The sequence below is a fragment of the Elgaria multicarinata genome, chromosome 1, assembly GCF_023053635.1.
Source record: "Elgaria multicarinata webbii isolate HBS135686 ecotype San Diego chromosome 1, rElgMul1.1.pri, whole genome shotgun sequence".
NCBI lineage: Eukaryota > Metazoa > Chordata > Lepidosauria > Squamata > Anguidae > Elgaria > Elgaria multicarinata.
In genome coordinates, this window is record NC_086171.1 from 143,296,181 (window position 1) to 143,309,383 (window position 13,203).

Sequence of the window (13,203 nt, forward strand, 5' to 3'; positions counted from 1 at the left end):
AGTAGACGTATTTGGTCTTCTTAAGAAAAAATTCCACACTCCTAGTGCATGGTATAACACCTTTACCTTGAGGTGGAATAGAGCCTCATGGATACTTCTTATACAACATATATGATAAAGTATCCTACATACTTGGCTTACCAATTACATACATGAAGGCATACAAATAAGAATCCATGACACTTATTATTTCCCGGGATATTTTTGCATTTTCAGTACTAGGACATTCAGTATCAGTTACTCTAGAATAGTTTTGTCAGCTTCAAGTAAGAGGCTCCAGGACTATGACCTACATATTTAAATTAGATTAATTCATATGTACCAGATTTAATGGCATTGCTCTTCACTAATCTCCTTAAGGTTTTAAAATGTTGTTTATTCACTTATGTATTTATTAAGATTTATATATTATCTTATTCGCTAAAAAGCCATTTTGTAAGATTGTTTATGGAAAATAATACTGTACATTTTGGCAGAAATCCCAAGCTTTAAAATGGCAGAACTTTATAAAATTCATTGTAACTTTTTGTATTTTGTGCTTTAATTTATTGAACACCACTCCAATATCTTTTGATGTGGAGTGGTTTATAAAAGTTATAATAACACTAGATGATGATGGAGTTTTCAGTATAAGTGGCAACTTGATTCACATCATACCTAAGAACATCAATTTCATCTTTCAGGGCCCTAGATTCTTCTGCCAGAGATGTCAGTTCATCATTCCGATGTTGAAGCTCAATCAGTTGTTTCTCAAGTTCTTCACAGTGAACACGATAATCATCCTTTGCAGTTTCAAGCCTTTGTACAAACAAAATGGATTACTGTAAAGTCCTTCTTGTTAGACACCTGTACTCATTTACAGTATGGGACATTTATTTTGGTCCAGCAGTAGTAGGCTAAATTCTATAGTTTAGGTGCAACCACTGAACAGGATGTATTGTGAATCTCTATAGAGTGAATTGCCCTTAGCTGCAGAATCCCTAAGAAGGCCTTTTCAGGCATTTCTCAAGAATAATGGGCCTAGGATGTTCTGGACGTAAAACACACAAAAGCAAGCATCTCCAAGCAATCTTAGAAACACACAGCATAGAAGTGCAGCCATGCCAAAATTGGAGTAATATAATAGTTGTTTATGTCTACTAACAACCATCAGACTCTGTGTTCCGCCTCACCTGTAGCTTCAGAACTGTTTTGAAGGGAAGCATCACAAAATACATTTTAATAATCCACTCAAGCGGTTACTGAGATTGATAGGGCTAAAAGATTACATTAATCTATACCTGAAATTTTCTTCTTGTAGTTGTTCTAGCTGCAACTGTGCATGGAAATACTTTTTTGCAACTGCAGTATTTGAATCATCAAGAGAGCCATCCAACTGGTCCAACCGGTCATTCATGATCTCATTTTCAGACATCAAACTGCTCTTTTCTTCTTGAAGGGCAGCCACCTAAAGATGCAGAATCCACTTCAAGATTATAGGTTCATCAAGACACCTGATAAAAATGTATAACTATTCAACTACCAGCTTAGAAAAACGCATCCATGACTGACCCCAACCATGTAATCTGTTTTACAGATTATATATTGTATAGAGACAGGAGAGATTATTTAAAGTGTCCACACTTGCTAAAGTTTAAGTATGTTTGTTACATTATAGCATGCTTATGATCAAATTATTTCAAAGAAACGCCTATTAATTTTATTTCAGTGAACTTCAGTATGTGCCTAAAGCTTCATGTTCCAAAGATGATCTTCAATTCACAGGGACGTGTCTCCTGCCTCCCATTCAGATAGCCTGTGGCAAAGTCTTAACAAATGTGGGAACGCCCATGTGCCTGTCTGAGGCAAAACTACTACCTCACATGGCTCCCTTTGTTGAGCTACTGTTTACAAATCCACACATGAAACTGCCAAGTGGCTATTTTTCTGCAGCTCAGATCTTGGCCAAAAATATATTAGGACTTTCAATATAATCCATGTTATTAGCCATGGTAGCAAAATGGTATCTCTATGGAAAGGGGTATTATAATTCGGTGTATTAGAAGCTGGAAACAAAGAACAAGGATAGACCCCACCATCATGTGCTGGTTATGAATACCTAGAGACACATGGCTGGCCATGCTGGAAATTTAATGTGGAAACTGGTCTGATCCAGCAAGACAATTTTTCCTCACCTGACATAAGAACACAAAAATTGTCTTGCTGAATCAGCTATCTAGATAAAGTTTCTATATAATGTTTCAAGATTACTGTAGGAACAGTAATACAATTTTTATTGTTTTACTCTGTACAGCACCATGTACATTGATGGCGCTATAAATAAATAATAATAATAATAATTTAAAAAATGGTGTGGGGAAACCATAATTAAACAAGAGGAAGAAACTCCCTATTTAGTAAACTAAAGACACAAAAGCAGCACAGTACTGACTAATGCTCAGCAGTGGATGGTCTTGGCAAACAGCAACTCCAGGAGCCACAAGCCAGTAGCATTTTTAAAAAACAAACCTAGATAGCATTGTATGTATACGTAGAGAAGAACATGCATTTTGCAATTATTTTTGAAAATACTGCTAGCTAAGAAATGGGAACACAATGGTGAGTATATTAACAGTCAAAAGGGAGCCACAGATTAAGAGAAGCTTTTAAGCTTTTTTCTAGTGAAAGCCACTGTGTTAATTTTAATATATCAAACATCAGAGCATGTCACATGTTAGTTCATTGGTACTTAGAATGCAATGTGCTCTTTGGGTTACTTTTTCCTGAAACAAAAAGAAACCTACCTTTCTTAAATTCTTGTAAAGTATCATGGGAGACTGAGACCTTATAAGTGAATTTATTAACAATTAGTTTAAGCAAGAAGCACATAGGTTTTTTTTTTTCATATGAACACATATATTCAGTATATAGTTTGTTTATTGGCATTTGTTTATTGTGCCATGCTAGTCAAATCATCTTTTACATTTCTTAGATTGGAGGTTCTTAATCACAGACTAGTATAAGAGTCAGGGTGGATTCAGGATTTTTATTTACATTTCTATTCTACATTTTCCCTAAATGCTTAGGGAAAGTTATAGAGGCTTGCTGTGTGTTTTTAAAAACAAACCAAAACTACTACAACAGTAAAATCTCAGATACCCTAACCTCCTTTATCAGGCAGGAAGAAAGACATAGCCCAATCTGATGCATGTGGGGCTGAGAAGTCTTGCTGAATTCAACGCAGCTTATTACAAAGTAAAACTCTGTTTACGTGTTCTTTTTAAAGTGAACATATGAGGGGGGAGAGTGCGGATGAGCAAGCTAGCTCTGCCCTCCCTATCGCTCTCCTTGAATTCAGAGTGAACATTTGCTGCAGGGAGTCTCTTCTATCTACGTAGGCTCCCTATGCATTGTAGACCCCTGGGAAATCGTGTTTTGCCATTGCACAAGAAGCCTATATGGACAGAAAGGGCTCCCTGTTGCAGTAGTTTGTCCTGAACATGAGGACGATGAGTGCAGAGGAGGGGGCATAGTTGGCAAGTTCATCCGCACTCTCCCCATCACATGTTTAAAGAAAATGCCTATAGGGCTTTTGTATGTATAGAAGTGCAGCCCTAGTCATTCCTTACATTGGTTAAGGAAAACAGCAGGAAACGTGTGCCTTATATGTTGTTTGGCCAGCTTCTTAAACATCCAGCTTGCTTGGCCTTGGGTCAGAGTTTGGGCAGAAATTATGCCTTATACAACTGTTTAGCGCTTGCGATGAATTTTTATAACTCTGCCTTTCAGGTAAGCACTCAAAGCAGCTTACAATAAATCATACAAAACTTGTAATCATAAAACAAGACGGTCTAAAATGATAGAAAGACAGAGGTAGTTTGTTCTCTAAATAGAGCATTCCATTACCACAGAGCTCTATAAGAAGCAGCATTACTAGAAATGATCCAGTTTCTGATCATTACACCGACACAAGACAGGTTTGGATGCATAAACCTTTGGCTAGCGAAAAGTCACAGCTTGTGGCCTTACACTGGAAATGAATCCTCAGCTGGAAAACAGCACTGCAGTTTCATGTAATGGTCTCCTATTACATGTTATCCGTCGCCAGCTGAAGACCTTTTTATTCACTCAGTATTTTAACACTTAATTTTAACTTAAATTTAAATTTTACTGTTTTAACTCTGTATTTTAATCCTATATCAACTTTGCTGTGTGGTTTTATCCTGGTTGCGCTTTTTATACTGTATTTCGTAATTGTGTTTTAAACTGTTGGGTGTTTTACTGTGGTTTTAATTTTTGTGAACCGCCCAGAGAGCTTCGGCTATTGGGCGGTATAGAAATGTAATAAATAAATAAATAAATAAATAAATAAATCCAAGCACCCAAAATGAAACCTATACAAGAATGCAACCAGAACCCCATTTACTATATTTTCTGTACAAACCCAAATGTGCAAGCTCCAGTGAAAATCACATTATATTGTTAATTATATAGCTATAACTATCAGCCAGATTTCCATGAGGAATGATATCTTATGGTCCAGTGTTCTGGATTGTAAAGAGATTCTGTACATAAACCGTTTCTCTGTTCTGTCCATGTGCTTTTTACAGAAGGCACAATCCTTCATGGAATGCAGAGGAACTGATACAGATTTTCCTTGACAGGATGACACAGCCAAAGTTGCAGGATGCTACTTTAGCCAAGGTGGTCAAACTACAATAGGATTATTGAAACTACTGCTCCAAATACTACTACTGCAGCAGTGAAAAAAAGAGACCACAGAAAACTGCATGGAGGTTTTACCTAATGAGCATTAAAGATACACCTATGAATGCTGAAATTGCGTGAAGGGTCTCTCAGGGGGTGGCCAATCAATAACTAACTTATTGTTATCTAGATTTAAGACAGAAATGTTTCCATATTTTGTATGCTTTCCCCTACATTTTGCCATGTATCAGAAGTTACTGTACTTAGCAAAATATCTGCTGAAAAAACCCTGAATATAATGGCACGAACAGCCCATTTCATAACTCATAAAAACAGTAGAACAAGATTAACAGCTCAGTGTGTGAAAAACATGGCTGAGGGGTGGGGAACGTATTTGAAGTTAATTCAGTTTTAGCCACTTAAAGGAATTACAAATTGACAAATCTCTCTTTATGAAAAACATTCTGGAAAAAAATGTGCTCACCTGCAGGTCTAGTTCTTGACATCTTTGCTTCAGTTCTTCTTTTTCTGCTAGTACTTCATTAAGCTCTTCCAGTGCTCTTTTCAGCTTTAAAAATGTTGGAAGTTTTCATTTTCAGTAATTTAACAACATATATTTCTCAACCATATACCCAGCAGCATCCCCACTATGAAAACTCAAGGCCAGGCCTTGAGGAGAAACAAGGAACTCTGGGTAAATAGAAGGCAAATTCTTGGAAATGTGATCCCCACCTCCTATGCTTAGTTCTGTATGAGGAGAGTAATTAGATCTGAATCCTATGAAGGAGTTAGCCTAAATTCCATTTATCCTCCTCCTCCTCCTCTTCCTCATCATAATCATCATTTAGTTATGCTAGTAGTGGGACATTTAGCATCAATATACAAACCGGTGAGGAATCTGAAAACAGGCTATGCCTTTCTGAGTACTATGTTGCGCAATTCCCATTGCAGACCTGAAAGGCATTTTTTTAGTACTTTCCCTGTGAGGCCAGCCAGAAATGGCTGAGTTCACACATTGATAAATTCACTAACCAGAAATTAATGATAAATTAAAATAGATAATTAAAAACTTAAGTGTTGCTGGAAGTTTTTATTATATGTTGCAATTACCTGCTGCTCCAGATCACCAGGTAAGTCACTTGCAACGAAGCCCAATATTTCTTTGCTCATTAACTGTAACAATAAAAAGAGCAACACACATACAGTTATTCATGCTAGAAAATATTTGTCTAAAACTTTGACCCCAGTTGTCAACATCACCAGCAAATAGTCTTTGTGAGTTCTAGGCTAGAATGAGATCTAGGCAGAGTTCTGTAAATGCTATTCTAAATCTTGTTACAGTAAAAAAACAGCCCCTTTGAAATTGATCATATGTAGTACACCATATAATGTGTTTGGCAATTAACAATGTTCACCCACAACAGATTTTTGGGGGGAACTGAAACTGTTGGTTATTTAACTCAGATAGTTATATTATTTGTGTCTTTCAATATTTACTTTATGTATCTATGGCGTTTAGAAGTAGGTTATCTCCGTGTTTGGCAACTGACATATGTTTGGCTATATTTTGTTGTGTATCTGTATATCTTCCATGTTAATATTGTGTTTATAAATATTGCTACAGTTTGCATAAGATCTGGATACAGGACACAGAGTTAGCTGCAAGTCCAAATAATTCCTGCTTGTCCTTTTAAAAAGTAGTCTTTACGATGATAGAATGGCAAAAGCAGTCCCAGTAAGTCCAGTACAATGGCTGAATTGCATTTTTTTGTTACTAACATTTTGTATTATTATTATTATTTATTTATATAGCACCATCGATGTACATGGTGCTGCACAGACCACACAGTAAATAGCAAGACCCTGCCGCATAGGATTACAATCTTCAATAAAAACATACAACATGCACATCTATAGTGAGACATGTTCCACATGGCACTTACCATATAAAATATTTAGAAACTGTAATGGTCACAAAAATAAAATACATTTCAGTATACAGATGTCCCCTTCTACCTCCAAATCTCTATAATTCTTCAAAATAGCACCCCTAAACAAACCAAATTTTGTCAAGTAATTTAGCTTAAAATATTGCAACCTTGGAAACATTATTTATTCATTTATTTTGTATTCTGCCCTTGTCAAGGTTCCACCTTTACTTGGATACCTTGATCAGCTCCTTAAAGATATTTTACCTCTTTTAGAGACCCTTCCATCAGATGTCAAGTTTCTACCTTTTACTTTCCCCTCTCAGTAACGTGGGGTTAGGCCTTAAGAAATGACACTCCAGACAACAACCTATATACTATGTTATATAAAATGGCAAAATCACATAAACTAAGGTATTTACTCAAATAGAGCTGTTAGATTTCAAAAGGCATTTATAATGAAAATAAAAGAAAGAACACCGCAGTTTCCGCTTTCACCTGTAGGCTTTGGCCTAGAGTCTATTCCAGCCTTCTCCTGGCTGTTCTTCTTCAGAGCTTTTCTCTATTCTAGAGACTCTCTCAATGGCTCTTGGCAGCTCTCTCTGTAGTTCCAACTGTCCTGTGTACAGTTAACTTAACCCCTTTTTATATCCTCCCACAGAACTCAAACATACAATCAGGTGACCTAAAACTGGGGAAATGAAACTTAACTCCTTTAGGGGGGAAATGAAACTCAGGAATGCCTCGTCCCATCAGGAGATTTTTAGGCCTTCAGGATTAAACCAAACCCAAGCCTGTGTAGTCCTCAAACCTTCACAGCCCTATAACAAAAAGTTCTCAGGACATCTCACAGAAATCAAAACATAAATCAACTACGATTGTGGAAAAAAGAAGAAGAAAAAATGGTGGTGATGATGGTGGTTGTGAGAAACAGCGGCGGTAAGGGACTGGAGAAAAGAATATTGCTGCTATTCATTATTTTCCTCAAAACAAAAACAACAACAAGCCATCTATAGATTTTGTCACACATTTCCCCATTACCAGTTCAATTAATTTAAACTAGCCACATATAAGAGGGGAGGGTAACCACATTTGGGGTGTATATTATTTAATGTTCTTACCTCTTGAATAGCAGCCATGACAACATGCTGGACAGACTCCTCTAGTGTCATTATAACTTGTATATGTTCTACAAGGCAAAATATACAAAACTTTGTTTTTTGTAATAAGATACATTCTGAAGAGAATGGGAAAATATATTGTACTTTTCACATGAAAGGGGATGATTACTCTGTGATTCATTACTAAAGCCTCCTAGGTTCCTTCATTTTTGCAATACTAATTGTGGAAAAAGTACTATATTAACAGTGCAAGCCTATGCAGATCTACTCAGATGTAAGTCCCACTGAGTTCAATGGGGCTTATTTCCAGGTGAGTGGGTATAGGATCAGAGCTGAAATGTCATTATTAATATTTTTCCAAGCTATAATTCATCAACTACAGCCTTAGTTCATTCCCTGTGAAATTAAGAAATGCTTATCCCAGAACATGTGGCTAAGGACTGCGTCTAACTATATGGCATTCATCATTTGATCTTGGAAGAGAGCAGCACAGAATTCTGATGACCAAAGTTTAACTATCTGTCATAGGAAAAATTCAGAAACTCTTGCTTTTGGTTATCCCTAATTTGTCTTGCCCACATGGGTGGACAAGGGAAGGGGGAGGAGTGAGGCTCACTGTGGCTCATGTACATCACACTAAACCAATGTTTAGTGTGAAATCCTTGCCCTAAAACACTGGTCACATTTCAAAGGAACTTACTAAGACTTAACGTAGTTAATTCTTAACTAGGAAAATATTTGAAAACCAAACTTACGGTATCTTATAATGCACATTTTTTGAGATTGACATCTTAATTTGTTATTTAAATTTATTATTATTATTATTAGTAGTAGTAGTAGTAGTATTTACTAGCAAACTGACCTGTCTTTTTACATAGGTTGGAATAGCTCTTAGTTTGATCCAGCAACGCCTTCAAAAAAAGTTATGTAGTTACCAGAGTTGGACACATTGGACTCACCCCATATGAGTGAAACACCCCTAGACACAGCCCCTTCATTGGTGCACCTTTATAGTCCATGAAGGAAGGAGTCTGTGCATTCCATTTCCCTGAAAGGAAGGCTGCCCCACAGCAGGAGGGAGGGGAAGCAGTATAAGTCTGTCCCTCAGATGACTCTCCCCCAAGTTTCAAACTATATTGACTGCAAAGCTTTGTACTGGCTAGGGAATTCTGCCACCTAGTGACTAAAGATGAAGGCTTCCAACACAGGCTTCCAACACAGAGAAACATTAAAATCAAACACAGAGGCTTCCAACACAGAGAAACATTAAAATCAAAGATAAGTAATGCATTTTTAAACCCAAAGAACCCTGAGATGCACACCACTATGGTCCCCTTAGTATGCATGCCAAATTTCAAATCTAGGTTCAGTGCCTAAGTTTACAGTCAGACAGATCCACATCGTCTTTTATTATGATTATGATGATTATACATGGAAAGATATAATCCAGTTCATTAACACAAAGATGTAAACTGAGAACTCAGATGAAGTTCTGAAACTTATTATTTTTTAAAATGTTATTTCATCAGATATGGTACATCACATAGAAAGGAAGGAGTAAACACTTTCAGTTTCATTCATGCAAACGACTTCACAAGTTATTTATGCCATCTATTAATCACTGAGCTATAAAAATATGATAAAATGAACTGTTTGTTCAAAGGAAAACATTTACCTTGTTTCTTTTCACAATTGACTGCACAGCCTAAAATGAGCTGCAGTAACCTGCCCAACTCTACTGGGTCAGAATGTTCAGATATCTGGCTTAAATCAGGAAGGAGATCTTCTGAAATCTGCTGGCCCAAAAACTGTAGAATGGAAACCAAAGGAAATGTTGAGATATAATTTCATAATATGTGGTGGTGGTAGGGATCACTCTGTGAAGGGTTACTTGGGGCTCATCTATACCAAGCAGGATATTCCACTATGAAAGTGGTATGAAAGCGGTATATAAAATGCTATTTTGGGCTGCATTAATAGAAGTATAGCTTCCAAATCACGTGAGGTACTGGTTCCTCTCTATTCGGCCCTGGTTAGGCCTCATCTAGAGTATTGCGTCCAGTTCTGGGCTCCACAATTCAAGAAGGACGCAGACAAGCTGGAGCGTGTTCAGAAGAGGGCAACGAGGATGATCAGAGGTCTAGAAACAAAGCCCTATGAAGAGAGACTGAAAGAACTGGGCATGTTTAGCCTGGAGAAGAGAAGATTGAGGGGAGACATGATAGCACTCTTCAAATACTTAAAAGGTTGTCACACAGAGGAGGGCCAGGATCTCTTCTCGATTCTCCCAGAGTGCAGGACACGGAATAACGGGCTCAAGTTAAAGGAAGCCAGATTCCGGCTGGACATCAGGAAAAACTTCCTGACTGTTAGAGCAGTGCGACAGTGGAATCAGCTACCTAGGGAGGTTGTGGGCTCTCCCACACTAGAGGCATTCAAGAGGCAGCTGGACAACCATCTGTCAGGGATGCTTTAGGGTGGATTCCTGCATTGAGCAGGGGGTTGGACTCGATGGCCTTGTAGGCCCCTTCCAACTCTGCTATTCTATGATTCTATGATTCTATGATTCTAAAAGGCAGGAGCCACACTACTGCTTTATAAACGGTATTGAAGTGCACTTACAACTGTTGGAGCCCGTTGACACATACCATATGCCACTTTCACAGTGTTATATCCTGCTTGGTGTAGATGTGTCATGGGCCCCAACAGTTGTCCGTGCACTTCAGTACCACTGTAAAGCAATAGTGTAGCTCCTGCCTTTTATATACCACTTTCATAATGGAATATCCTGCTTGGTGTAGATGAGCCCATGGACTGAAGATAGAAACATTAGAAATCTCTAGCTTTTTTTGGATAAACAACTGGAATGAAACACACACCTTTTTTAAAAATCTGGACCCTGATCCATATCAGCCACTAGTTGATGACTGAGGGGAACAGGGAGTAAGGAAGCAATTGTGAGGACGGGGGGGGGGCAACCTGCAAGAGTTCTCAGGGTCCAGCAGGTCCTTGACCCAAGAACATCAGGGCAAGCTGATGCTGGTAACTCAACTGAAAATGAAGCAGTGCATGCATAAGAGAATTGTCTGTAGCAGAGATCTGGAATACCAGGCTGCTGAAAAGGGAAGACAAAGCAGCACTGACATTTCGGCAGCACATACTGTGCTACAATTGCTGACAAACACACAAAAAGGTAAATAAGTATGCTATTTTATTTTAAACCTCTCCTTTCAGATAAATGTATCTCATAAATCCCTACTGAATTAGATAGTTTGAGTTGATTGGATAAAACTAACTTACAGATCATGTGGATAACCCTACCCAAACAAGATTTACAGAGTTTTTTACATAAACAACAAAGAAAGATCAACTATGAGCAGATTTTATTAAAAGGCTGCAAAATGTTCTACAAATTGATATGTTGGCTTTGACTATAGCAAGAAAAAATGGGATATTTCAACAGCTGCTGTGTTTGTTTTTTTCATACCTCATGATAATAATCCATAATTCCTTGAAGCACCTTCTTCAAATTGCTAGCCTAAGAATGTTTAAAATAAAATATTGGTTACAATTCAAAATTCACTTTCCAAATTTCCACTACCCCAGCATTACTGATCTAATCCAATTCCCCCTCCCCTTGCTTTTAAATGAAAATGAGGACATTGCATATTCTGATCACACATCTTTGGTGCCGCACGTAGTTTGGCCTTTTACAGCAACAAAAAGAGTTTCTTACCCTATGTAAATTTATAACTATGTTTTTCATTACCTTTAATCTCCAGTTGTCACCAACATCTTCTTTAATACGGCTTAGCCAAGCTTTGTCAAACCAGGCAGCATCACTAGAATAAAATTAATCTAAATTTATTAAATGCTAGTAAACAGACCCTGTTTCACATGGGTTGCAATAGCCCTTAGTTTGATACAGCAAAGCCTTCAAAAAACTAATATGGCTGAGCTGGGCACATTGCGCCCATCCTGTCTGAGTCAAGCCATGCTCGCTGGCACCCCTAGGCACAGCTCCACTATACTGCATCCCTACAGTTCCCTAAGAAAAGGCTCTGTTCACTCCATTCCCATAAGTAGGGGCTGACCCACAGCAATGGGGAGGGGGGCAGAATTATACTTCTGCCTTTCACCTACTAATCTCCCTGGCTTCAAACTGTAAGGACTGCAAGGCTATGTGCTGGTTAGGATAATCTGCCCCTAGTGGTGTTATTGCAGGTTTCAACCACATGGGCACATTTAAATTAATTAATAGAGAATTGGAGAGTCCTACTTGAGTAATCAAGGGATAGTTGTCTTAGCATCTGTACCTGAGGTTCCCAGTGATCTTAGCCTAGGTCTTATTCAGCAAAAATAAAATGAAAATGGTTTCGGGTTTATTGGACTCCACAACACCTCTTTAATCTAATTTGCATAATTTTATTTATTTATTTATTTATTTTATTACATTTATATACCGCCCCAGAGCTGAAGCTCTCTGGGCGGTTTACAAAAGTTAAAAACAGAAATTGTTGGAGATGTAATGCACCTAATGCTTCTTTTATCCATATGTTGTGGCAATGCCCAATAGTTGCCCCCTTTTGGGAGGAGGTCATAATAAGGATAAACTTTGTACTGAAACAGCCTTTAATATGGAATGATGTGCATGTGCTCCTAAACTACCTGCTGGTTTCTTGGAAGTTAACGCATGGTCAGTGCAAATGGATTTTCCGAGCCCTTCTAACAGCTAAAATACTGATATTATCACGTTGGAAGGATAAATTTTCACCTGGACTGAGGATTTAACAACGCTATCAACATTTGAACGTGTGATAGATGCCACTTGCGAGTAGACAAATACATGGATATTTGGTCTGCTTTTCTTGAAACCTATGCATAACTCTCCCCCCTCTTTATTTTTATTTTTTATGAATGGTGTATCCTAGGCATGTAATGCTTGTTCTTTTATTTCCACCCATGATTTGTTTTCTGTTCTCTCTTGATAAATTCACAATAAAAAATAAAAAGCATAATAATAATAATAATAATAATAATAATAATAATAATATGTGTTTTTTAAAAAAATAACCCCAAGGTGGCAAGTTTCAGGTGTCAAGAGCTATGGCACTGACAGAAGGATAGATAGACACACATCCTCTTTTACAGACTGCAAAATCACTGAAGTTCACTACTGAGCTCCAGCCCAGTTTCTATTACAAAGGTACATAGACAGTGATGATTTGTAAGGCAAAGTATACTGAGTTGCATCCAGTGGTGTCCCTCTGCTGACGCAATGCTCTTGATCCAGTGGATGATTCTGTCAGTGGGATAGGGAGGGAAGCATTCAAAAACAAATACTGCATTCAAAAACAAATCTCTTTCTCTTGCAGAAGGTATTTCTTTTGGTACTAAAGGCTCTTGTTTGGATTGGTTCTGGCAAGAGCAGTTCAGTGAACAGTATATTGAAAGGAGACCTAGAATGG

General features: G+C 37.7%; 1 protein-coding gene across 1 annotated transcript in view; it reads right to left on the bottom strand.

Moving 5' to 3' along the window:
* Positions 1–13,203, bottom strand: part of HOOK1 (hook microtubule tethering protein 1) — a 42,878-nt gene that overhangs the window by 17,213 nt on the left and 12,462 nt on the right. The window contains exons 3-10 of the mRNA XM_063138252.1: positions 11,505–11,577; positions 11,223–11,273; positions 9,411–9,543; positions 7,736–7,803; positions 5,797–5,859; positions 5,171–5,254; positions 1,281–1,447; positions 658–798 (exon numbers count right to left, since the gene is read on the bottom strand). Of these exons, the coding sequence (XP_062994322.1) occupies positions 658–798; positions 1,281–1,447; positions 5,171–5,254; positions 5,797–5,859; positions 7,736–7,803; positions 9,411–9,543; positions 11,223–11,273; positions 11,505–11,577 (780 nt within the window). The remainder of the gene's footprint in view (positions 1–657; positions 799–1,280; positions 1,448–5,170; positions 5,255–5,796; positions 5,860–7,735; positions 7,804–9,410; positions 9,544–11,222; positions 11,274–11,504; positions 11,578–13,203) is intronic.